Source organism: Parambassis ranga, chromosome 19, assembly GCF_900634625.1.
Source record: "Parambassis ranga chromosome 19, fParRan2.1, whole genome shotgun sequence".
NCBI classification, from domain to species: Eukaryota; Metazoa; Chordata; class Actinopteri; family Ambassidae; genus Parambassis; species Parambassis ranga.
In genome coordinates this window covers 4,763,832-4,791,398 of record NC_041039.1, presented here as the reverse complement: position 1 = coordinate 4,791,398, position 27,567 = coordinate 4,763,832, and the positions used below count along the sequence as shown (strand labels likewise).

Here is a 27,567-nt window from a genome sequence, read left to right as displayed (position 1 = left end):
CTGTTGGGTTTGGAGGGGGGGTCCAAGAGACTTTTTTGTGCGTCTTGGGGTGATACACATGTGTGCTAATTCTCATGATCCTGTGTCAAACTGGCCAGCGGGGCTACGCATTAGGGCAATAAATACAGTGAGTTCCTTTGTAATGGCGAATGGTCAACTTTGAGGCCACGCCCCCGCCACACCGTCAGACTTTTGTAAGAGTTTTGGAATGCGTCTATTCCCTATGGTGTCCTGAGTGGACACAGTGAGTTTTAGCTCATTTGGATGAAGTATGCGAGGCGTGAAAAGTTTTGCAGCAGGGTCACAAATCGCCAAAAATTAACAGAAATTTCAAAATTGCGGACTTCCTGTTGGGTTTGGAGGGGGGGTCCAAGAGACTTTTTTGTGCATCTTGGGGTGATAAACATGTGTGCCAATTTTCGTGACCCTACTCAAAACAGGCCACAGGGGCAGGCAGAAAAACCTATGAAAACACAACATTTTGTGTAGCCAGTAGGTGGCGCTCTGTCAAAGCCTCAATATTGTTGTATAGATGTGTTTAGGGTCAGACTCTGATCATACATGTGACATTTGGTACAGATCGGTCAGAAAACAAAGAAGTTATAGCGACTTCCTGTTTCCTCTGAAATGGTCAAACTTTGAGGCCACGCCCCGGCCACACCGTCAGACTTTTGTAAGAGTTTTGGAATGCGTCTATTCCCTATGGTGTCCTGAGTGGACACGGTGACTTTCAGCTCAATTCTATGAAGTATGCGAGGCGTGAAAAGTTTGGCAGCAGGGTCACACATCGCCAAAAATGGCCACAAACCTTCAAATGGCGGACTTCCTGTTGGGTTTGGAGGGGGGGTCCAAGAGACTTTTTTGTGCGTGTTGAGGTGATACATATGTGTGCCAATTTTCATAATCCTGTGTCAAACTAGCCAGAGGGGCTACACGTTGGGGGCGCTATAGAGTCATTTTCCTATGTGCGTTTCAAACGTCAGCAAATTTCAAAATTTTTAGGGCGAATGAATTTTTCTACCAAGTTTGGTGAGTTTTTGGGCATGTTAAGGCCCCCAAAAATGCGATCTAAGGGGGGGAAAGAAAAAAAAAAAAAAAATTAAAGCTGCAAGCAGCATTGCGGGCCCTCGCGCACCTTGCGATCCGCGGGCCCATCGCTGTCTTCTCTCCTATGCTCTCATCTCCTATACTCTCCTGTCCTATGCTCTCCTCCTCTTATTTCCACAGATATACAACGAACACATGTTTACAACCAAACTTTCCTGCTACCAGTAGGTGGCGCTATGACCGTATCATCCTATTAGCATATATATCTGTTCAGACTCGGGTCCATAGCAGTACAGTAAGATTTTGTCCACATTGCATAAAGTATATGGGTAGTACTGCATAAAACACAGCGAGTTCCTTTGTAATGGCGAACGGTCAACTTTGAGGCCACTCCCCCGCCACACGGTAATACTTTTGAAAGAGTTTTGGAATGCATCTATTCCCTATGGTGTCCTGAGTAGACACAGTGAATTTCAGCTCAATTGCATGAAGTATGTGAGGCGTGAAAAGTTTTGAAGCAGGGGCAAAAATAGGCAAAAAATGGCCACAAAAGTCAAAATGGCGGACTTCCTGTTGGGTTTGGAGGCGGGGTCCAAGAGACTTTTTTGTGCGTCTTGGGGTGATACACATGTGTGCTAATTTTCATGAACCTGTGTCAAACTGGCCAGCGGGGCTACACATTAGGGCAAAAAATACAGGGAGCTCCTTTGTAATGGCGAATGGTCAACTTTGAGGCCACGCCCCCACCACACCGTAAGACTTTTGTAAGAGTTTTGGAATGCGTCTATTCCCTGTGGTGTCCTGAGTGGACACAGTGAATTTCAGCTCAATTGCATGAAGTATGTGAGGCGTGAAAAGTTTTGAAGCAGGGTTAAAAATAGGCAAAAAATGGCCACAAAAGTCAAAATGGCGGACTTCCTGTTGGGTTTGGAGGGGGGGTCCAAGAGACTTTTTTGTGCGTCTTGGGGTGATACACATGTGTGCCAATTTTCATGATCCTGTGTCAAACTGGCCAGAGGGGCTACGCGTTAGGGCAAAAAGTACAGGGAGTTCTTTTGTAATGGCGAATGGTCAACTTTGAGGCCACGCCCCCACCACACCGTAAGACTTTTGTAAGAGTTTTGGAATGCGTCTATTCCCTATAGTGTCCTGAGTGGACACACTGATTTTCAGCCTGATTGGATGAAGTATGCGAGGCGTGAAAAGTTTTGTAGGAGGGTCACAAATCGCCAAAAATTAACAGAAATTTCAAAATTGCGGACTTCCTGTTGGGTTTGGAGGGGGGGTCCAAGAGACTTTTTTGTGCATCTTGGGGTGATACACATGTGTACCAATTTTCATGACCCTACTCAAAACAGGCCAGGGGGGCAGGCAGAAAAACCTATGAAAACACAACATTTTGTGTAGCCAGTAGGTGGCGCTCTGTCAAAGCCTCAATATTGTTGTATAGATGTGTTTAGGGTCAGACTCTGATCATACATGTGACATTTGGTACAGATGGGACAGAAAACAAAGAAGTTATAGCGACTTCCTGTTTCCTCTGAAATGGTCAAACTTTGAGGCCACGCCCCGGCCACACCGTCAGACTTTTGTAAGAGTTTTGGAATGCGTCTATTCCCTATGGTGTCCTGAGTGGACACAGTGAGTTTCAGCTCAATTCTATGAAGTATGCGAGGCGTGAAAAGTTTGGCAGCAGGGTCACACATCGCCAAAAATGGCCACAAACCTTCAAATGGCGGACTTCCTGTTGGGTTTGGAGGGGGGGTCCAAGAGACTTTTTTGTGCGTCTTGAGGTGATACATATGTGTGCCAATTTTCATAATCCTGTGTCAAACTGGCCAGAGGGGCTACACGTTGGGGGCGCTATAGAGTCATTTTCCTATGTGCGTTTCAAACGTCAGCAAATTTCAAAATTTTTCGGGCGAATGAATTTTTCTACCAAGTTTGGTGAGTTTTTGGGCATGTTAAGGCCCCCAAAAATGCGATCTAAGGGGGGGAAAGAAAAAAAAAAAAAAAAATAATAATCCTAAGGGTTTCAATAGGGCTCTTGCACCATTCGGTGCTCGGGCCCTAAAAAATTAAAGCTGCAAGCAGCATTGCGGGCCCTCGCGCACCTTGCGATCCGCGGGGTCATCGCAGTTTTCTCTCCTATGCTCTCGTCTCCTATACTCTCCTGTCCTATGCTCTCCTCCTCTCATTTCCACAGATATACAACGAACACATGTTTACAACCAAACTTTCCTGCTACCAGTAGGTGGCGCTATGACCGTATCATCCCATTAGCATATATATTTGTTCAGACTCGGGTCCATAGCAGTACTGTAAGATTTTGTCCACATTGCATAAAGTATATGGGTAGGACTGCAGAAAACACAGCAAGTTCCTTTGTAATGGCGAATGGTCAACTTTGAGGCCACTCCCCTGCCACATGGTAATACTTTTGAAAGAGTTTTGGAATGAGTCTATTCCCTATGGTGTCCTGAGTGGACACAGTGAATTTCAGCGCAATTGCATGAAGTATGTGAGGCGTGAAAAGTTTTGAAGCAGGGTCACAAATAGGCACAAAATGGCCACAAAAGTCAAAATGGCGGACTTCCTGTTGGGTTTGGAGGGGGGGTCCAAGAGACTTTTTTGTGCGTCTTGGGGTGATACACATGTGTGCTAATTTTCATGATCCTGTGTCAAACTGGCCAGAGGGGCTACGCGTTAGGACAAAAAATACAGGGAGTTCCTTTGTAATGGCGAATGGTCAACTTTGAGGCCACGCCCCCGCCACACCGTCAGACTTTTGTAAGAGTTTTTGAATGCGTCTATTCCCTATGGTGTCCTGAGTGGACACAGTGAGTTTTAGCTCATTTGGATGAAGTATGCGAGGCGTGAAAAGTTTTGTAGGAGGGTCACAAATCGCCAAAAATTAACAGAAATTTCAAAATTGCGGACTTCCTGTTGGGTTTGGAGGGGGGGTCCAAGAGACTTTTTTGTGCATCTTGGGGTGATACACATGTGTGCCAATTTTCATGACCCTACTCAAAAGAGGCCAGGGGGGCAGGCAGAAAAACCTATGAAAACACAACATTTTGTGTAGCCAGTAGGTGGCGCTCTGTCAAAGCCTCAATATTGTTGTATAGATGTGTTTAGGGTCAGACTCTGATCATACATGTGACATTTCGTACAGATCGGACAGAAAACGAAGAAGTTATAGAGACTTTCTGTGTCCTCAGAAATGGTCAAACTTTGAGGCCACGCCCCGGCCACACCGTCAGACTTTTGTAAGAGTTTTGGAATGCGTCTATTCCCTATGGTGTCCTGAGTGGACACGGCGAATTTCAGCTCAATCCGTTGAAGTATGCGAGGCGTGAAAAGTTTGGCAGCAGGGTCACACATCGCCAAAAATGGCCACAAAAGGTAAAATGGCGGGCTTCCTGTTGGGTTTGGAGGGGGGGGTCCAAGAGACTTTTTTGTGCGTCTTGAGGTGATACACATGTGTGCCAATTTTCATAATCCTGTGTCAAACTGGCCAGAGGGGCTACGCGTTGGGGGCGCTATAGAGTCATTTTCCTATGTGCGTTTCAAACGTCAGCAAATTTCAAAATTTTTCGGGCGAATGAATTTTTCTACCAAGTTTGGTGAGTTTTTGGGCATGTTAAGGCCCCCAAAAATGCGATCTAAGGGGGGGAAGGAAAAAAAAAAAAAATGAAAAATAATAATCCTAAGGGTTTCAATAGGGCTCTTGCACCATTCGGTGCTCGGGCCCTAATAATAATCCTAAGGGTTTCAATAGGGCTCTTGCACCATTCGGTGCTCGGGCCCTAATTAACATGCAATAAGATAAAAACTAAGATAAAATTAAGTAAATAAACTACAGTAAGGCTAAATTTACATGACAGACATGGCATAACAGACATACAATGAACAGAACATAAAATACTGTGCAGATGAAATGGTAAACATAGACCCTTATATGAGCGAATGGAACAGTGTAATAATGTAATAATGTAACAGGTACCACATGGATCGGTGAGGTGGTACTCGTGTGCAAGTAGTGCAAGATGGAGTAAACAGTGCAAATAGTCGTCATTGTGCAGTGACTATACTAAAGTGACCTTCTGCTACCATTATTTTGAAAAGACTTCTCCCAGCAGAACTGGCCTTTCTAAGGTGAATTGTTGAATAAAGTCTTAATAATACAAATTCTAATAGTAGATGAAGGCATAGTGTTACATCTGTATGAGTGGTCAGCCTACACAGTATATTAATGAACCCTGCTGAGATTTGGAATTAATATTCAACAGAGAGCGTGAAGAACATGGGTCAGAGAGGCAGGACAAGAGGCTAAACTCGAAACTTCATGAATATCAATTAAAGTATAACAAGACTCATACATATTCATTCATATAACTTTACATAGCATTAAAATGGACAGACATAGTATTTCAGCACTTTTAGTACTTGAACTGTGACCAACAGCTAAACTATTGTGCATAAAACTATTTGAGGAATAGAACAATTTTTCTTTGTTTTTTTTTAATCAAACATTTTCTGAATGAAGATAAATTTGTATTTAGAGTAGGCTGCCTTAAAATGGTTTGTACTGTCTCAGGACTTACTTTTAAGCTCTGTGAGAGTCTCTCCCAGCATCCTTAACTCTTTGCTCTTCTGCTCCACGTCCTGCTCCGTCACCAGTCCGTGATTGATGGAGGAGTTCCTCTGCAGCTCCTCCACAGACTTCTCCAGGTCGCTGTGAGCAACACAGACTCCCATCACACACTATAAACAGTCTTTGTTTTTCTTTGCTAAATCTGCTGCTAATCAACAGTGATATGTTTTGTTTTTGTTTATTTTAACTTCCTGATTGGGGTCCCTTTTCTGTTGACTGATTAGCACTATATCAAATCGATCAAGATATTTTCTGCCAGTTAAACTCTGCTGTTTAAACTCACTGCAGCTGTTGGATGAGCAGCTCCTCCTGGTTGAGGTATTTGAGTCTCTCCTCCTCTACCAGGAGGCGCTGTCTCTGGAGCGGATCCTCCTGGGTGCGCATGGCATCCAGCATCATGAGGCTGAGCTCAGACTCCGTCTGCCTAAGCAGGGAGAGGACAGAGTCCTGGTTCTCCAGCTGGGGAACCATGTCACACGTCAGTTATAATCCTTGTCAAAATATGTTTACACTGAAATGCACGCATACACACCTGTATGTTGCGCAGTTGTGACAGCTGTTTGCGCAGGGCATTGGTGTTCTGCTGCAAGCTCTGCAGGTGGAGCTGCATCTGCAGGCGTGACACGGCTACAGGCTGGTTGGAAGGAGGTGGCATGAGGGCCAGAGGAGCCGACGGTGTCAAAGCTGTGAGCAAAAATGAAATATTTCATTCTTAAGAATTGTTTTGGGATCTCCCAAAAAATCATTCAGAGCTGATAGAAATTGTCCCAAAACACTGTTTGAAAATCACATTCCAGAGAGGTTTGACTCTCGTGACCTCTAAGGTCCAAAAGCAATGTGCCTGCCTAGACAAAGAATACTGGTTGTTCCAGGATTTGGTGACAGTAGTCCAGGACAAGTTCTATTTGTGCTGCAGGTCAGTGGTGCAGATTACATTCTTATGTAGACTTAACAATGACAAACAGCATGAGGAGGTTTCAGGGACAAACAGGATCAACAGTGAAAAACCGCATTTCCACCAAATCCAAGTTTCTCATTATAACAAAGTCCCCAGACAGCCTGAGGGTATGATCAGATAATCCTGTGAAATGACATGAGTGCTTCGCTCTGACAGTAATTGGGTGGTGTTGAGTCACACACATCATGCAGAACAAGACAAAGGAAAGGTAAGTCAAAGACAATCAATAACAGAGCGAGTTGCATTTTAAGGCCACTTTTGTCCTAAAAATAAGAGTTGTGAAGTCTGGACTTCCTGTGTCACCGCCACACCACGGTGTTTTATTTCACACCTCTGTGCCGACACCTCCAAAGGAAAGGTGATGATCAAGAAGTTTTGACCAGGAGGCAGTGAGGCTGCGTAGACGCATTTAGAAAAAACTCTATGACATACGGAGCAGCGTCTGCACTTAAATGGAAATGTCCTAATTTTAACTGCAAGCACAAAGACGGCCAACAGATTACAGCTTGAGCCAATCTGTTACAGATTGACTTTTATCTTTGTGGCACTCACACAGATAAATATCTGACAGGGAGAAAAAAAAAGGTTGGACTCCAAATGTGTAACAGAATTTGAGTAGAAATATAAGGTGAATAAACTGCTCTATCCTGGCTAACCTACAATTTCAAACAAATCAGTACAGTATTTCTCTTTAATGATGATGCAGGTTATTGGCAAATATTTTGCCAACAACTTTTCACTGTGAAAAAGTTGGAAGATATTTCAACCAAAACCAAAACAACATTTCTGTTGTTTCTATTTGTAATGCAACTCTAAACACGAGAAAACAGGGGAGGAGGAGGAATCCGCTGTTAGACAGGCAGCTCCGTCACAGTGACAAACATACAGTATATACACTGGAGGAAATTAGGGCCATCCCCGCAAACTGTGGGGAAAAATAAAAATATAAGTATTGATCTAAGAATCTAAGAAAGAAAGAATCTAACAAGTTTGGCTATTAATTTAAATAGTAAAAAAATTCTGAGAAAAAAAATAGCCACAATTCAGGCACTGAGTTTAAAATTCAGATGTTAATCTCAGAATTCTGGGGGACAGATCACCTTTTTTGGTTGTTAATCTCAGAACTCACAGGAGAAAAAGTCAAAATTTGGCCAATAATCTTGGAATTCAGAAGGAAAAGTTGCAAATTGTAAGAAAATAGCCATAATTTAGACATTATTTCAGCCTTCATAGGGGAAAGACTCAAACTTTGGTATTGGTAGTGGAGAAATTCAATGGATGATGATCTCAGAATTCAGAGGGGAGAAGTACAATTATAGGCATTGATCTCAGAAGATACCCTTAATTTCAGAAGTGTGAGAGATTATACAAACAATTATATTTAAAGTATAATCTCAGAATTTACAGTAAAAAATAATAATAAAAAAAGAATCTGGACATTAATCTAAGAGTCCTGGTGGAAATTTCTAAGAACAGTGGCCGTAATCCTCCTTGGCAGAAAGGCAACGGGGCTCCAAATAAAGACTAAAGTAGGGTAAGGTTAGGGCAGACAGGGGAACAGGTAACAGTTCACACAAAGTAGCTACCTTTCTTTTTTTTAGTTCGTCCAGCTAAAACAAGAAGCATGGGCAGCAGTTACAGAGCAGCAAAAGAGCAAAAGCACAGCACATACAGTACGAAGAAGCCCGAAGCAACGTCAGCCATTACAATCACATGTGAGCACTTTAAGTATTATGCAGAAAAAAAATGAAATAGCAGGTGCTCCGTGAGAGGAACAGGAGTCACTTTATGTGGCGATCAAAGAGGCAGCAGTGGGGAGCAGTGACAGGCAGTGATAGGAGATCATTTTTGGGGGGGGTGGGTAGTGAGGTAGTGAGGTAGTGAGCACTTACTGTCAGTTCCTGAGCAGTCACTTGCTGACTCAATCTTCTCCCTGGAAGAGGCAAGTGTTAAAGTGCTTAAAGCCACACACACTATCGACTTAGCAGAAGCTACTGATATATGGAGGAAAGTGTGGAAATGAAGAACTGCAAAGTCAGGACTGAAATCACTAGTACCCACAGCAGGGGGATGGGTACTAGTGGGAGATACATTAAGATTTGGGATTTGGGAGTTGTCACTGTTTTCCATAATCCACCAGACATCAGGACAAATTTACATTAATTCCTATTTGAAGCAGAAATGCAACAATGTTCAAAATAACCTGAGAATGAAGGGAATCATACAAAGAAAAAATGTGCTTTGTGTGTGTGTGCATGTGTGTCTTACGGGCTTTCGGCCTCAGGCGCCCTGCTCAGAACTCTCTGCAGCAGCCCGGTCAGGCTGGCTATCTGCTTCTCCATAGCCTCCATGCGCTCCCTGGTTTTACGCCAACAAACAGAAAACACTCTTTCATTCATATTTCACATGAAGCATAAACAACACTTTAAAGCCACCCTGCTGCGTTTAAGGTCAAACTAAAATATGACAGATGCGCTTTAAACTCTGAATGAGAAAACTTAAAAAATGCTGAGGGTCGTTGTGTTCATTTCTACAAACACAGTTTTTCACATTTCATCATTCACATTCACCTCTGGCAGGTCTACTCGTAGTGTTTTGTTTTCCCTTTTGCAAGGAGAAGCTAGCTAACCAAGTCTGGTACATTATGCGTCCCTTAGGCATTGGAACTTCTGGGTTATTTAATGCAGCATTGAACATGTTTCCCCCATATAGGCTCTTTCACCTGGACTGTGTTCAACAGATTGGGATTCTAACATCTAGATCATACTATCATGCCAAAGTTTATATCAAATGTGAACCTGAAAACACAAATCAGCTAGAAACAGGGATTCATTTTGTGTAACCGCACATGTATAAAATCTGTCCTACCTGGTCTCTGTCTCATTCCCCAGCAGAGGTGAGCCGAAGCCTCCGGGCGTCCCTCCCTCCCCTCCAGGACCAGCCATCAAGCAGAGTTGCTCTGCGGTCAGACCTAAACCTGGGCCCTGGCCCCGGGCTTTGGGACTGTCCCCAAACACAGAGGACGCCACAGAGTCCCGTCGCAAACTCTGCCTCCCAGGGGAGCCACGTCCGGGCATTGTGCCTCCGTAAGAATCCCTCATGTCAGGTATTTTCTGCGGGGAGGAAGGTGGAGGAACCCGGAGCCCCATTGCCAACACGGACGCGGCGTAGGCGTCATTATAAAGTGGTCCTCCCGGCCTGTAGAGAGCGCCACTTTCCATCAGCTCTCCTTGTAATGCAGCAGCAGTATATGATGTAAGTGAACGCACTGATCCAGCACCACCTCCTCCTCCTCCCCCACGCCGGTATAAGGAGCCATAGGGGTCGGCTCTGGCAGGAAGAGGAGAGTGAGGCCCTCCAGCAAGACTCAGCCGACTCGTGTCTGGACCCAGGGAGTATGGGTCCGCGTAGATTCCTCCACGGTCATCCCCTCGCAGCAGGACCATGCTCCTGGACCCCCCTACTTCATCATCAGGCTTTACATCCCGCCGTTCCAGGATGGCGCTGGAGGAGGAGCAGAAGACCTGCTGACTGTGATGAGGCTGGTGGAGCTGCGGTTGCTGGTGGGGAGATGAGTGGTGGGACTGGGAGTGTGGGTGAGGCAGAGAGTGGGTGTGGTGAGGTGGCCCGGCGTAGGAAGAGGGCCTGCCGCCGCTGTAGAGCAGGCGGGCTCTGGACGGTGAGCCTTGAGGAGGTGAGGCTGAGGCAGATGAGGACATGGGAGGGTTGCTGAGGCGGCGGTTGGGGGGAGAGTCCTGGGGTGCATACACCATCTCCCTCTATAAACACAACAGAACACATCACAAGACAAAGTTTTTACTTAGGAGCAGCAACCACTCACGCAGGTGGAAACACACAGTGTGAGCTTCCTGCTTCCGTGATCGCCTGCCCTTCCCCTCTTTGCCTGTATTTTGAGTTTAGATGGACTGTGATGCTGCCAACATGGCACGACAGCTGAAGGCTTCCAACAAGGTCGTGTCCTCCTGCTCTTGTCTCACCTCTTTTTAAATACATCTGCATCTACGCTTCTCAATTATTTATTTATTTAACCTTTATTTAACCAGGTAAAAAACCCATTGAGATCCAGATCTCATTTGCAAGGGTGACCTGGCCAAGAGGTCAGCAGCACACGTCAAGAACAGTATAACAACATTTTAAAGTTGGTAAACAAGATCAAAACAGAGCAGTGAAAATAAGAGCAGCAATAGAAAGATATCTTAAAAACACAGGCACTGATGAATGGATGCTTTTTGCCCAATGTGTAGTAAAGAATTAAAAGTTTTAAAAGAGATAAGCTCAGAGATTTTTAAATCAGTCTGGAGGGTATTCCAGGCTGAAGGGGCAGAGTAGCTGAAGGCCCGCTTTCCTAGCTCAGTCCGCACATGAGGGACCTGCAGGTGGTAAATGCCACTGGAGCGTAGGGCATAGTGGCTGGTTCGCTGGAGAAGAGTACACAGATAAGGTGGTGCCAAACCAAGGAGGGTTTTATAGATCAATGCCATCCAATGAGTGTGCCTCCTAGTGCTCAGGGAGGGCCACTCAGCTTTAGCATACAGTTCACAATGATGGGTGAGGCGGGTACAGCCAGTCACAAGGCACAGTGATAAACAGTGTTCAAGGACTGGAGGCATTTTGATGACGCAGTCATGTATACAACATCACCATAGTCAATCCTGGAGCTACCTCAGACTTTCAGGCCACAGGTTGGCATCTGTGTCTGCAGAATGTTTCAGTTGTGGTTACAATACCAAAAAAATAACAAGACTGGGTAATAATATAAGAAATATTTTATAATTTCATTGGATGAGGATCCGTCACGCCGCTTGAATCGAATGATCTACGTACCATTTTGTTTGCATGCCAGTATTGGTTCAGTCTGAAAAAAGGAAATGGATTATTGGTGAATGGCATTATGAGATTTAAGCTGTTTATCCATTTTAGAATCGTGTTTTATTTTTTCATGTGTTTTTTTTTCTAAATTGCCGAGTCAGCACTATTATTCGCTTCAAATGCTGAAATGTTTTTTTTCGATTTTGAGACAACAGTGATGGCTTCTACACCTTTGGTAACACTGAATTCCGAATCTACCCCCCGCCCCCCCTCCTTAAAAGCAGTTTAGGTTACACTTGATAGCTTATTGACAGGATGAGCATGAAGGGATTATCTTTTGGCATCAATCCCAAATGTCAGAGAGAAAGACCAAACAAAGCGCAGCTGAGAGCAGCAGCAGTGTGATAGCGGAGGACACAAGATACCGCAGCAAACACAAAAGGAGACAACACTATAATTGACTTTGACACACAAAGCTATCTCCTAGAGAAGATGCAAATTGAAAAGCCAATATTTCCACATAATAAACCTCACAGGCCTCCTTTACCAACACTCCATGGATAGCCTCACAGCAGACTAATGACTCTAGTGTCATCATCTTCCAGCTTGTATCTTAGCAACATTCTGGTGTAAATGGCATTTCCTGAAGAAAATGCAAGTTTGATTGCTGCAGCTGAAGCATTGCTTTGAATGCTGATGTGAAGGATTGCTCTGAATTGCTGGAGAATCAGAGCAATTCAGAGCTTTGTATGCCTCTGTGTGTCAGCCTGTCACCATGGTAACAGCAGAGGAGACCTCAAAAACCACTCCAACTTTGAGAGCCTGGTGCGCGGAAATGATTCCGAATTAGAAAATTCTGAATACAAGATAGAGCAGCATCTAATGAGCGTTTTAAGACTAAATGGAGTCTGTAGCTTGAAATTTGTGGGAGGAGATAGATTTGGCAGATGACCCTCGTTGAAGGGCTCTCTCATAGACTCCCATGTTAAAAATGACACCAAAATTGCTTAATATTTGAAAAATTATAATTTTTTGAAAAGAACTTGAAGTTGACCCAGAATGTCCTCTGTGAGATGAACATTTTGATAGTTGAATGGCTGAAATTGGTCAATGTATGCTGCGCAAAAAAACGTACAGAAGAAAAAGCAGAAGAAAGAGGGTGAATAACAATAGTTTGATCAATCAAAATAACTAAGGCATTTCATTACACCTCCAAGACCCTCCCTTGAAATCCTGAGACATCTATTGCAGGTACATTTCAAACGGGTTTATCCCACAGTGCAGTTTAAACTCAACCATTCTTCCTACTTGGGAAAATCAATCTAGTCCTTAACTGTTTCCTGTCCTGCAGTCTGAGGCGAGAGGATGGGCTTCAGTAATCGCGGTCACGCCTGTGTGGTCTGCAATCAGGGAATAATCTTGGATGTGTTAGCAAGAGCTCAATAAGCCCCCCCCCCCCCCCCCCCCCCACACACACACACACACACACACACGTCCTAGTCCTCACCTTGGCTATGGTAGAAAAAGCCAACACACCTCACACACATAAAATTCAAGGTAAGCCTGCTGGTTTGATAAGGCTGTAAAACACAAGGAAGATTTCAGAGCAGATCCCGCAGGAACAGCCGACCTCCACAACATTAGCTGGCAGCTGCAAATCACAGCAATGCAATCACACATGCAGGCACGTAAACAACAGCCCCCCCCTCCACACACTGATTGACAGCAACAAATGAACAGTTATTTTTCAATGCTTTTCTCTAACCTACCTACTTTAGAATTTAGATTTCTTCTTTGCTCTAATAATTAGTTAAAGAAAGCATCAGTGTGGGCTCATTTGTCACAGCAATAGAAACTCTTGCACCTCTATGGAAAAAGCAGGATCATGACTACAAGCAGTGAGAACCCAAACATGTCTTGTGGAGTAAAGACATCAGAAAAAAATCAAAGATGACTTTGGTGTCACCAACATTGGGAAAACAAAATGGGACCTTGCACCAGCTATAGATATTTAACTATCCCCTATATAATAAAAGATTGATTATCCATTGGGTGGCATATGTGGTTACCACTGCCTTACAGCAAGGTTCAAATCTCCCATACACCGAAGAAGAGGATGTAAAGATGTGAAGTTAACCGAGGACCTGATTAACCTAACATGCTCTTGTTAGGCTGCAGGTATGATTGTGATTGGCTGTGTTGATAGAACTGGGTTGGTTTGTGTGGAAGTGTGACACTGGCTGGTATTGGCTAACCAGCAGTGACAGCTTTGACAATGACTACCAAGCTAAAAGTGGTACAAGGGGAGGGGAGCACATTTGTACTGCCACTGGATGTAGTGATGAATATTTTAGTCAACAACCAAGAAAAGATTGTCCTCTTTAATGCTTCTTTTCTTAAGTGGCACATACATTGTTTACCTAGCAACGCTCAAAATAAAAAAGCACTACTATTTGCTGCATTTCCAACCTTTGCAGTGACCACTGTATAAACATGGATAATGTGGAGGGTATGGTTTTTAAGGCACGCTGTTTAGACGTTAGCAACTAGAATGTACTAGAAACTGCTAATGTGGTAAGTCTTGTCCACTAAATGCATGGCACACAGAAAGACACTCTGAGACCACAAATAGTTTGTTAACCACTCTGCTTGTAAGTCTTGTCCACTATAAAATCCTGTTTTGCTGCTATACTATTAATATATTATATATTCATATATTATAATTGAGTGACTACAGGCCAGTTGCACTCACACCAGTAGTGATGAAGTGCTTTGAAAAACTGGTTTTGACTCTCCAGTTGACCAGTGTGCCTACAGGAGAAACGGGTCCACAGAGGACACAGCCCTCCATGCTGCGCTGTCCCAGCTGGAGCAGCAGGGGAGCTCAGCTCAGCATTCAATACCCGCCTTCCCTACAAACTGGTGAAGCAACTCAATAACCTGGGGTTTCCACACTCCATCTGCATGTGGATTAACAACTTTCTTGCAGCCAGAGGGTCAGACTGGGCCAACACACATCCACAGCCCTCAGCCTTAGCACTGGCTCCCCACAGGGCTGTGTGCTGAGGCCCCTGCTCTACACTCTCTATATGCACATCTGCACTCCCGCCCACCACAGTAACACATTATTGTGAAGTACACGGACTACACCACAGTTGTGAGACTCATCCCTCAAGGGGGGAATAGTCGGCCAATAGGGAAAAGGTGGGGTGACGGGGTGGTGTAAGGGGAATAACCTGCTCCTCAACACCACAAAGACCAGCTTTGATCATAGACAGACATATCTCCACTTTTCACTTTCCTGCTGTCTTTCTACCAGTGCTGCATAGAGAGCATCCTGCATACTGCATCAGCATATGGTACACCGGCTGCACAGTGGCCAGAACAAAAGTGCTCCAGAGGGTCATAAACTCAGCCCAGAAGATTTTCGGCTGCCCTCTCTCTCAGCACTGGAAGAACTACACAGTTCCCACTGTCTCAAGTAGGGCCAACACACCCTCAGGGACACATCACACCTCAGGCACTCTCTGTTTCAACTGTTACAGTCATTAACACTTTAAATTTTGTTATAGACGTGGCATGTTACAATGACAATAAAAGCCTATTCTATTCCGTTTCACCCAGCCACATTCAATTTTATTTACATAGCACCTTTCACAATCAATAATGTCTCTAGGCGCTTTACAGAAACCCAGACCGTCTGTCTCCACTATTGCCCGGTTTACACTGTGCGATTTTGGGCTGTCGCAGACGAAAGATGAGCATCGTAGGAGAATCATGGAGATATCTTTGGTCGTGGCTCTAAATCAGTGGTCTTACGTCGCACTGTGAGACAGGTTCCACGACGGCCGTTGTCACCGTCTTGCGACCAAAGATAAGCTGAGATGAAATTCTAGCGGTGTCAGAAATTTAGGATGACTGACTCACAGTGTGACAGCTGCTACGACCTGTCACCCCGCATCCACGTCTTCTTCCTCCTTGCATGTTGACATACAACATAACCTGCGGTCGCCTGCGATTCAGTAAATGGTCATCGTACAATGTGCATGCATCAAACTTGGCGATCGTACCAAAGTTTATTAGGTTCACGTCGCATAGTGTGTCATGCAATGGTCTTATAAGATTGCTAAAAATCGCACAGTGTAGAAAGGCCATAAAACAAGATAACACTACACATTTTGGTAAATAAAAAGTTGTAATTTTTTTAACTGTTCATCACTGACCTGTTGTTTTTAAACAAAAAAAGCCTGTAAAGACATGTTACCCCAGCACCTTATTCTGCACTTTTATCGCTGCATATTTGTGCACATGGTGAGTCACGGTCATTCATTAAGTGCAGTCCATTATTTGTGGATGATTTGATCACCTGCAAACTGCCACCAGTAGGAGACCATTTTATCTCTAATCTGAATCATGACCCAGATGCAATGTAAATAACTCTACTACAGTTGAGTCCTGCATAACACTTGTTAGCTTCCCCTCTGACTGAACAGACACTTACTCTCAGGTCGCCATTAGCCAGGTGTGGATTGTGGTGTCCAGGGTAGGTGCCATAGATGGGTTCTTTGCAGTAAATCTTGATCACGCAGCGGTCCTGAACATCCCGCGGGTCCTCGAGCTCATAGAACACATTACGTGTCTCGTCTTTGATCAGGAGAGCCGTGCTGGGAGACCTGATCAACATTAAAACAACACAAAGAAGAAGACAGAAGAGACACTGATAAACAGTCCACAAAGAAACAACATCTTCTTTCACCAAGCTTCAACTGTCAGACAGATGGCCTCACATTTGTCTCTAGAACACTCTGGTATACAGAGGACTTCATCGTCCACTTAATGACTGCAAGGTGTCCAGGTCCTGTGGCTGTAAAACAAGTCCAAACCATCAGTCCTCCACCACCGTGCTTGACAGTGTGTATGAGGTGTTCCTGCTGAAATGCTGTGTTTGGTTTTCAGCAGACATGGTGGTGAGCATTAAGACCAAACAACTCCACTTTGGTCTCATGTGTCCATAGGACATTGTTCCACAAGTGTTTTGGTTTGAAATGGTTTTATAAGTATTTCCAGATTGATGCAGCAACACCATAGTTTATGTCTTTCTCTCTTGTCATTGTGTTAACACACACCTGAATGTTTCAGAGCAGCAAACTGTCAAAACGTCATGATCACAGATGATGACACACATGATCAGCAGCACCTGCTACAGCTCACACAATTAAATCCTGGAGAAACAGTAAGAGGGGCATTGTACTTTTTTCTTTTTGGCTTCATTTGTGATACATAAATAATGGCACAGTAAGAACAGTTCTATTATTTGTAAGTTGTATTTGTCCACCATAAGACCGATTTTAATCAGATTCCTTTTATCATGCTTTTACGCAAGAAAAACATAGAAGTAAAAGAGGTACTAACTTTTTGAACATGACTGCACATCACCTTACACAGTGGGAACAGAAGGGGAGTATCAACTGGACACAGTGTGATATTGAACTCATCAAAACTGTAATATGCAGTGTCTGGAGTATCCTGCTGATAATAGCAGAGTGAACTATGTGTTTCATCAGACAGCCTCAGAGCTGATTATACAGATAATCTATACTTAACAACTAAATGAAAATGCCCAATGATTTTCTGACCTAACAGTTTGGAAAATGGGAACATTTCTGCTGCTAACCACAGCTGTTATTAGCTGAGTTCTTCATGTGTGGTTCTCCTGCTGCAACAAAGCTCTGAATGTACTGCTGCTAGCAAGCCATGATAACTCGCTTTCTTCAACACAGCTCCAAAACTATACAGTGTATAATCCTGCATCTTATTCTTTTCCAGAGCACTCCCAACTTTTCTCTCCATCACCTTGATTTGATCACTCATACAATCTCTTTGGAAAACCAAAAAAGATCATCTCAACTGAAAGGCTGCATTCCACAAGGCTAGGTTATCAAGAGAAAACAGCAGCTGGGGAGCACAATTTTAAATTTAGGTATTGACTACAGCACAGCCACTTGAGTGGTGTGTAGACTTGCTGTGTGACGTTTGCGGTTTAAGAAGGTCTACATGCCGCAACCCTTCAAAGTAACAACAGAGACTGAAAAATCAGTTTGTGAGAGCAGCCCAACCAGTCTGGATGTTTCTGGTAAGAGTCATGATTTGTTGTTATGGAGACCAACCCTATGTCCAACTAAACCAAAACCAAACATCTGCACTGGCTGTGAGATTTATTCATAAAAGACATGCAGTAAATGTACTGCTACAGAAGTTCATATGACATCCAAACAGTTTAACAAACATGAAGATGTGTGTGTGTGTGTGTGTGTGTGTGTGTGTGTGTGTGTGTGTGTGTGTGTGTGTGTGTGTGTGTGGCTAGGCCCACCTGAGCATGGCCATGGTGAGCCTCTGGGGAAACATGTGCACGATGAGGGCCCTTAGAGTATCCAGGCTGGTCAGCTCATGGGTCAGGTGCACCCTGCGTATCTCCTCTCCAAGCTGGAGGAACAAGATCCCTGCATTTATGGATGGGGAGGAGCAATGAAGGAGATCCACCATGGTTGGAGGGTAATGTGGGGGGGGGGGGGGGGGGGGGGGGGGGTGGAGTCAGAGAATGGAGGGACATCTTTCACCTCAGAAGAAGCAACTGAGTATCAATATAATCATAAACATGACTAAAAGTCATTTATTGATTCAGTGTCTACTCAGGCTGAGTAACAGTTAGCACTTCCCTTGCTACAACTTACAAATATAACCTTAAATGTAAGTGGTTGGTAAGAGTGCAAGATGTTTCATTTTGTTTAAGAAGATGAACTCAATTTTCTCTAAAGAAATTAAAAAAGCAGTGTGTCATCCACAATAACTAAGAAAATGTCACCTACTTGGCAAACAAAATGCTAGGCTGTTCGCTTCCTCCTGCAGATGTGTATACACTGCACAGACACTTTTAAAGAAATTATTTAGCTGCCTGTCAAAGCCACTAATCAAAGGCGACAGGTAGCTTTCAGACAGCTCTGTTTATATCCAGAGCTCCCATAGGCTGAGCCTGCTTTGAGGGCTGAGCAGGTTCACTACATTAGCACATTAGCTCAGTGAATCCCTGTAGGAGACCGCTGCTGTACAGTCATGGCTAATGAGTCTTATTTACTGCTGTCTATCAGGGACATCAAACAAGATTAATAGTTTATGCACACAGTGTGTGATTGTCTCCTCACGTGTCAATCAAAGTGATCAAAGCTGACAGAGAATGGTTACACTCTAAAGTCTAAAGAGATGGTAATCAGAACATTGTTACATTGTTGAAATCAGTGGATTACATGATGGTACTTTTATGTGTTTATTCACTCTGCTGGATGAAACAAGTCACACAAAAAATCTTTGTCTTCTTACAACAAAGATCTTGTTCACAGCAGATGTCTGACTCCTTATCACTTGTCTCATTTTATGGTCGTATACGTGTGCATGACGGTAAATTGTCATTGGAGTGAGAGCTCTTACCGTCAATACAACATCTTTGAGCAAAGCTCAAAGATGTTGTGAGCAAAGTTTTTGGTTCATGTAGGCAAATTGGACAGAAAGCTGCGGGTGACAGAGAGGACAGTGCACCCGGACTGATGGGGGTCAGAGTCTGAGGATGAGGATGAATCGCTGCGTGCTTAATGCCCCTCAATCATAATGCTGGTACACTGTTAGAGTCACTTGAAGAAGTGAACTAGTTAGCTGTTAGCTGTTAGCTAACTCCGTCCAAAACTGAGGCTGATTAACACTTAAGAACAAACGTCTTGCTTGCAGTTAGCTAGTTTTATACATGGGTCTGTTTGATGTACATATTCAAACACCGTTTCTGTGTGTAAAATTACCTTTGGCTACATTGTTTAAAAAACTATACTATTCTGTCATCATTACGTTCTGTTTGTGTTTCTCTAAATAGAATAACATTGGTGTAAATGCAGTCAGCTGTAACAATCTGGACATGTTTTATTTATTTAATCATTCAATCACTTAAAATACAATTCAATGTGTGAGTAATCCAAGTATTCAGAATACGTTACTCAGTCTGAGCAATGTAACGGAATACAGTACGTTTTAGGGCATGTAATCTGTATTTAGTAACTGAATACTTTTTAAAAGTATTCTTCCCAACACTGGTGACGGTTAGAGCCTCCCACAGAGACTCAAAATGGTTCTTCAAAAACCTATTGACTTGATTATCACATGATAAGTTTTTCTGACCTGGTGCCCGCAGCTTGGCCTGGCTGGACGAGCGGGCCAGCGGCAGGCTCTGGCGAAGCCGGTTCATCCGGTTGAAGCCAACAGGAATGTCTGGCTCCGACATGGTCTCCAGATTTTCAGCTGATGCAAAGGATACCCTGCTGGCCTGGTCAGCGAGAGCTGGCTGTGTCGGGCTGAGTCGTGTCACACGTGGCGTCCGGGACTGTGAAGATAAGAAGTCAGGAAGTAAGATATGAAAAAAAATATTAATAAATAAATACAGATGATGGGGAGGCATACAGTACAATACTGCAATCAATGTATACAACAAACTTAACAGCCCGAGGTAATCAATACAAAAGAAACAAAAGAATACCTGAAAAACAGCACAGACAAAGCAAACAGTTTACCTCAGACAAAGCCGCTCTCACATCTTTATCTACCAACAGAGGCTCAAAAAAAGGAGCGCTGAATCCTGACCATGAAGTTTTATAACCGCAGACAGCAGCACAGCAAGCCAGGTTAAATGAGATGCCTCTGCCCAGAATCACACAAACTACTGTACCACCACCTGCATTAATGATGTTGCAAGAAAAATGGCTCCAACATCTCAATTAAATTTTAAAAAGAGGAGCAAGATGTCAGAGAGAAAAAAATAACAGCAGCAGAGCTGTTTCTGAACAACAGAATGAAAGTTATTAGGTAGCAGCTAGAGTGAGCCATTTGAGCTGCTCTGTGAAGAACTGACCGAGCGCTGTGATGCTAATGACCACAACAAAGCCCACCAGCCTCCATCTGTAACATGGATTACCGGTGATATTTCACTTGTCCACTGTGAACCATCGAGGTGCACAAACAGTGAAGGACCTCTCATTACAGCAGCACCAGGAGCTGCTGCAGCAGGTTGGCTTTTAATGAATCCTCACTGACAGGCATTTTCCAGCCCAAAGAATACAGTAATGAGCTCCCACAGTGCTGTGTGATGCTGACTCTGATTGTCTTATGCATCTATGGTCTGTGCTTACATTTCTGGAGGCTTCAGACACAGTGCTCAACCATGTATGTGTATGTAAACATGTAGCAATCCTTAACAATCTTGTCAGGAGACACACACACACACACACACACACACACACAGCAAATTATCTCCAGAGGCTAGTCTTTTTCTACTTCTGAGGGTCCTTAAAGATGGCAAAATCGCACACAAACACACACAAACCTGCACATCTCTAAGAACAGCCTGACAGCTTATGTGTGCTGCCTCTCATATGTTTGGAGATTTGCAGTCTCGGAGAGCCCGCGAACACCTTCTGCCTTCAACCATACACACAAGAATACAGCAACTGCATAACAACTTGGGAAAGTTTGTGTTTAGTGAACTATGGAGAGAAAGAGCAGAGCAGATAAAGATCGGAACATATACAGTATGCACTGGAGATATAAAACAAGAAGTAAGAACAACTTCAAACTTTTTCTCTCACTTTCAATTCAGGTTAAAAGAAGTGGAGCTTGGCTGCATGTTTAACACTGCTTTTTTTCTTACAGTAACACAACCCCATTTTTTTCATGCTCCCCTAGCACATCATATTTAGTCATGTTCAAAAGATAGTACCTCCTAATTCTCCCTGTGAAAACATTAAAAAAATCATTACAGTATGTCTCAGTATGTCTTACAGTATTAGCCAAATACAACCTCAGTTGAACAACATGTAACTTTTTTGTGTGCCAGTATTTATTTAGCCGAAATAAAGCATCCGCTCTCAGAATGATGCTGAAAAACTTGTTCATGTTTTTTTTTTTACTTCAAGACTGGACTACTGCAACTCACTATTGCCTGGATGTCCACATTACTCCATCAACAGTCTGCAGCTGATCCAGAACGCAGCAGCTAGAGTTCTGACAGGAATCACTAAAAGGGATCATATCTCTCCTGTTCTAGCTTCTCTTCACTGGCTCCCAGTGGGCTCAAGAATACACTTCAAAATCCTTCTCCTTACCTACAAGGCTCTTAATGAACTAGCTCCATTATATCTACAGGATCTTGGCAAAAACCAAACAGCATTTCAGCAGGAACACCTCATACACACTGTCAAGCACGGTGGTGGAGGACTGATCATTCAAACTTGTTTTACAGTGACAAGACCTTGACACCTTGCTCACCATGCTTTTATGACTCGCACATGCGAATGCACACACACGCTCTCTTTCACAAACTCACACAGTCTACATTGTCAGTGTTGGGGGTCCATGGATATTTTTGGAATTGTTATCATAAATTTGTCAATTTTGCTGGCTAAATAACCACTATGCTTATCAGCAAGTTGCCATACAGCTTTTTTGACATCTGACATCACAAAGCAATGTGTTGATAGGTAGTGGCGGAGTGGTTGTTAGCAAATCAATGACAAGTGTAGGCTGGCACACGTGGGTGCTTTGCAATCTTGCCTATGATTAAGTGGACCATGAACTCCTCTGTCTACCAGAGTGTTCTAGAGACAAATGTGAGTCCATCTGTCTGACAGTTAAAGCTTGGTGGAAACTGGGCCTCAACCTAATTGCAATGTTGTGGTGGGATCCTAGGAGGTCTGTGCATGTCCAAAAACTTAACAAAGAGACTGATAAAGTCTACAGGAAACCATCACTTCATATTAAAGGTGGATCTACAAGATATTGAATCATGGGGGTGATGTCACAACGAAAGAACTTATATGTTCATCTAAGTTTGCATTTGAGTACCAAGACCCACTATGATTAGATAGGAAGGAAACAGTTGGATATATACAAAGATATATTTCTGTAATTTCAGGGAGTATTTGATGTATTTTCCTGACTGATGTGTAAATGAAATCAAATCGTGTCATGGCACAGCCTCAAGAGGGCTGAGAAAAATGAAGTGTCTGAGAGGTGTAAATGATGCTAAATCTAAAGGAGAAAAACTCACAGCAATGTTAAATTACAAGTAGGATCTCTTTTCATCTTGTGTTTTATTTTACTGATGAAAACTTATTTCTGATGCAGCATCACACTATATAATAGCCACGTTTATGTCCTGCAGGAAAACATACTGTCTGAATACTGAAAGGAAACATCAAGGAGCTTGCTAAAGAAACACCATCTCCATCTTAATGAGAAAGCAGGGAACGTAATGGTGGTGAGAAGTCCATCAGACAGATTCTCAGTGGAGAGATTATTATGTCATTAAACTGTAGCACAATAACAAGGAGAGAATACTATATATATATATATATATATATATATATATATATATATTATTTTATACTATACAAAAACAGCTGTGATTGGACCACAGACAGAGTGGACTTTCAACTTGAAAAACCAGCGATGTCTTGCAATACCAGTTGTGTGTATAAAGTTTGTCTGTCGAGTCAGTGGTTCTTATGTCTCCCGCTGCAAGATTGTGGGTGACCTTCCCACATGCACTCAGTCGCTGTGCCTTAGTCATATAGGTCAACATCCATGTGAGCCTAAACTGTTTACAACATTGTGACTATGTGTGCAGATAGCAGTGAGTCCAATAAGTGCAAATTAAGTGACTGTTGTCTAATAGGGATGGGACGATTAACCGACAGGCATCGATACACGCACATGCACAGGCGAGATGTGAGTGCATCGGTAGAACACCTGAGATGCATGGTTTATTAAAAGTTTGCATCGGTAAAATTTGATGTTTTTATCATTGAGTGGATTCTGCATTTGATGTTAAATAAGATGTAATTTTTTGACATTTAAACTCAGACTAAATAGGATCTAATTTACGTTAACGTACTGTTATATGTGCACCTGGGGCGTATTGATTTTACGTGGGCTCACTGTCAATTACAAATCAAAAGTTTGGCAATACTGTAGATTTTATAAAGTAAAAGGAGAACAGACGCAATTTGCAAAATGTGTCGTGCAGCTGTACGCTACACAGGAAGTACCACAAACCGCATTAGTCACCTAAAGGGGCGGCCGGTGTGATCGTGGAGGCATTCGCCTAGAATGGACATTCCCCGGCATGGAGCCAGATGTTGCGTCTACGTATAAGAACGGTGAGTGATGCATTGAAAGCTTTTTCCATGCTCCGCTGTCTACCAGCTTGTGCAAAGACAATAAATGATTCTATAGCCTTCTTTATTCGTGAAAATTGTGTTATTGAGAATGAAGGCTTCAAACACTTCCTGATCCAAGAGGCAGAGTGAAATTGAAGCTTTAGTCCAAAGTTGTCTGTGTTTGAATCCTTCTGGGGGTGTGTGAAGCAGCAAGCACACACATGCAGTCCTCATACTATATAATGGAGTGCACAAAGGTCTGAGAAGTTGATCCAGCAGCTGCACATTGCACATTGCACACGTTTCCTCTCAAAGCACAAGGACTGAAAAATCACAGGAAATCTGTCAAGATCTGGTGTTTTGGTTGCCTTTATTTTCTAGTTAAGTCTTACTTCCTAGTGTTCTTCCCTCCTTGTTGATTACCTGTCCTTGTCCTAACATGTCTCGCCTGTGTCCTATTGTCTTCCCTGCCCTTGTGTATTCAATCTTTTTTTTTCCGCTGCACTGATGTTGCTTCATCTTGTTAGCATGTGTGTGTTACGTCCCTTATCTCAGCTGTCTTTTGAGTTCAAGTTTCGGAATTTATCTCTGTTAGAGATTTTGCTTGTCGCCTTGCCTTGGTCGTTTTCTGTTTGGATTTGGATTTTTGACTTGTTTTCTGAATAAACCTACCTGAGAAGCTCAACCTTCTGCCTGTACAGTTAACCTCTCTGTCCCTGACAACCTTCTATTTAGATGTTCCTGCATGAGAGATTCTCCTATGCTCTTCCACAGGCTGACATTGAACTGTAATCACATAGGGAAGACTACTAGCTGTTACAGAACAAAACTTACTTACTTGTAACAAAAACTTTTACCACAGAAACCTGTTATTTTGTGTGAAGCACCCACAAAACTCTGTCAGCCCATATTATAATTACAGAGCCCACAGGTGTATTTTGTGTGTATAATTTGATATACCAATTGAAACCTAACCTAATAATCATGACACATTACAAGTCATTTATCGTTTTTCTACATCAATTAACAAACACCTGGCAGCAAACAGAAAGCAGAAAATCATCCTATCTGGCAATCCTTCATCACTTTGCTGCTGTAGGTAAGGCAGCTTCTAACATCTATCCAAGGGAGGAGTGTATGTAGACCTAAATTGTTAATGCCTACAAAGCCGAAGAAGGATGTACGATTTTATCAAAGAGCTTTAAAGTTTTAAAAACTGATGTGAGAGGTATAATGAAGAAGTTCAAAGAGAGTGAAACAGTGCAGAACAACACAGGAAGCGAAATATTTGGTATTTGGAACTGGGAATCTTGAATCATGAAAAGAGGAAGACTATTTGAACATCTTCAAAGAAAACCTAAAGCAGCAGTTTTCTCGAAGCATACGCCTCTTCTAGTGAAGAACTACCTCCAGGAAACTTAAAAACTACTTAAAAATCTAGTCAGTGTACTAAAGACCAGGGTCCACGCCAGGAGACCATCAAATCTGGACTCACCAAAGATGAATAGACTAGGATTCCTCAGGAGACGTGCCTCAAACTTGTTGAAAATTACATCAATCTTTAAGACACAATAATCTTGTTTCTATGTACATGGTAAAACAATGTTACTATATAAAACTACTATGTATCAATTTCTTTGCTGTATTAACTAGAATGTGGGAACTACTAAAAAAAACATTACGTTATAGAAGCCTCCATGTATGCTACAACGCATCATAAAAAGTAGTGTACCACATAAGCATCGTGGATTGCGCTCAGCATGAATCTATGTGGTATTGAAGCAGACATTTTAACATGGAGGACCACTGACAGGGGCTGACTCTGACCCACCTTTAACAGGCCATTATAGCCAAAAAATTATGTACAGACAGATAATTAACATGAAGACATAATAACTGTTTATATCATGAATAAAACCTCACATAGCCCACCAAAAAGTAGCAGTAGAAACTTTTAAAAAGAAGTTCTATTATCTCTTCTATTATCATGCTTTGACCCTTACCTCGCCTTCCAGCATCATGTTTAAAAACATTAAAAAAAATTCTTCTTTTTAACTTTTAGCTGCAGTTTGGAAATGCTTAGAGGCATCTACAAACACCTCCGAGCATAAACATGTACTTCCACTGTAACATGTCCTTCTCTGAACACTGTTAACTCCACATTTGAAGCCCCTGTGTGTGCCCAAACGCAGATTTCCCACCAGCTCATACTCTGACTCATGATTGATGAGACAGCTGTGCGCAGCTGCACCATGCCCACTCTCTCACACACACACACACACAGCCGCCACACCTCTGGTCTCTGAGATTTCACAGGAATTACCGTCCCATACCATGGCATTCCTTTCCGCTGATGGGTTATATTTGAGAGGATCCTAAACTACCAGCACATTCTCCGTCATGTAACGGCGTTTACAGCGCAGCCCTCCCTGAATTATGTGAGTCAACAGGCCACATATCCTTCGGCCCGAGGGAGGAGAGGCAGGTGAAAGAGGCGATGACACACTCACTGGTGAGTCTTCCTCCATTTCCACGAGAACAGGAGGGGGTTAATTGCCTTGCTAAAGGGCACTTGTTTTTAAGTGAGAGGGGAACCTCCCGCTCACTCGGATATTCCCCGCTGAACGACTGGAGTTTTTTTTGATCGGAGGTTCCAACACTCCGACTGCTTTGACCTTGACACCACCAGTCAGGATGTGAGTGATTTTTACTTTATAAAATACACAAAACCATGTGAAGCCAACAGCCAAGTCTAAATACAGCATTCATCTCTATATTACTTCAGTTATGAACCACCGCCTCCAGTGTAGGATCATTTTCTTTCACATAAAACCTTGAGGGAACTTTTCATCCTATTATTGCTTTCCACCGACTTGAGCCTTTTTAATGTGCAGTCTGCTAAGCAAACCTTGCAGTCTTGGCAGATGGCAGTGAAGTGTCAATAAGTGATTCTGGCCACGTGCCGCAGAGCAGTGCCAGTCGGGGAACACTGCAGCAGTCGGCCTCCTAAGCCTTTTAGCGGCGGAAAACACTCGCTGCTATTCTCTGAATCAGAACGGGGAATAGCGATTTTCCACCGAGCATCATATCAACAGCCAAACAGCACGAGGGCCGCAGGAGCAGACAGTCTGAGTTGAGCTAGCTCTTTGGGACAAATATGGTAGGGGTAGTCCAGGGACGCATCTCTGTATAGAAATTGCCCTGGTCACATTCTCTATATGAGAATCAATAAGCGTCTTGCAAAGCCTGGTCTGGTCTCCCCGAAGAGACAAATCCTTTCAAAAATGCCCTTGTAAAGAAAAAAGTTTGTAGATGATTCTCTTCATCACTGAATCAAATTTAAGACAGAAAGTGCTCAGCAAATGGCAAAATATCACTTTAAACATACGTTTTATATCAATATGTCAACCACCTGACAAAAAGTGAAGAAAACATAACCATAAACCAAATTATCTACCTAATGAGTTTTCTTGTGAATATAGGCCATTTTTTATGTCAACACAAAAATATATATTTTCCCATTTTCCATCTATATACAAATGACATGATCACATCAAAAAGAAATGACTTCTGTCCAGTGACACTGACACAAAGTCACTGAGGAAGAAAGCAGCATTGTAGAAAAATAAGTGAAAAGTCAGAAGACGGGCACTAATGTAAGAGACAAACAAGATGATAACAATGAAAGACTGACAAAGATGGCAAAGATAAAGAGGAAGAAAAGGAAGAGGGTGACAAAGAAAATCGAACAAGATAAAAAAATTATTTGGGGATGAAAAAAACTGAGATGCAACAAGATGTACAACAAAAAAAGAGGAAGATGATGA

General features: G+C 43.0%; 1 protein-coding gene across 2 annotated transcripts in view; it reads right to left on the bottom strand.

Annotated features, from left to right (window-relative positions):
• srcin1b (SRC kinase signaling inhibitor 1b) overlaps window positions 1–27,567 on the bottom strand; it is an 88,814-nt gene that overhangs the window by 10,597 nt on the left and 50,650 nt on the right. For both annotated transcript variants that reach the window (XM_028430985.1, XM_028430984.1), the window contains exons 4-12: window positions 19,710–19,911; window positions 17,863–17,992; window positions 15,994–16,165; window positions 9,531–10,441; window positions 8,931–9,020; window positions 8,555–8,595; window positions 6,237–6,388; window positions 5,988–6,163; window positions 5,655–5,785 (exon numbers count right to left, since the gene is read on the bottom strand). In XM_028430985.1, the coding sequence (XP_028286786.1) occupies window positions 5,655–5,785; window positions 5,988–6,163; window positions 6,237–6,388; window positions 8,555–8,595; window positions 8,931–9,020; window positions 9,531–10,441; window positions 15,994–16,165; window positions 17,863–17,992; window positions 19,710–19,911 (2,005 nt within the window). The remainder of the gene's footprint in view (window positions 1–5,654; window positions 5,786–5,987; window positions 6,164–6,236; window positions 6,389–8,554; window positions 8,596–8,930; window positions 9,021–9,530; window positions 10,442–15,993; window positions 16,166–17,862; window positions 17,993–19,709; window positions 19,912–27,567) is intronic.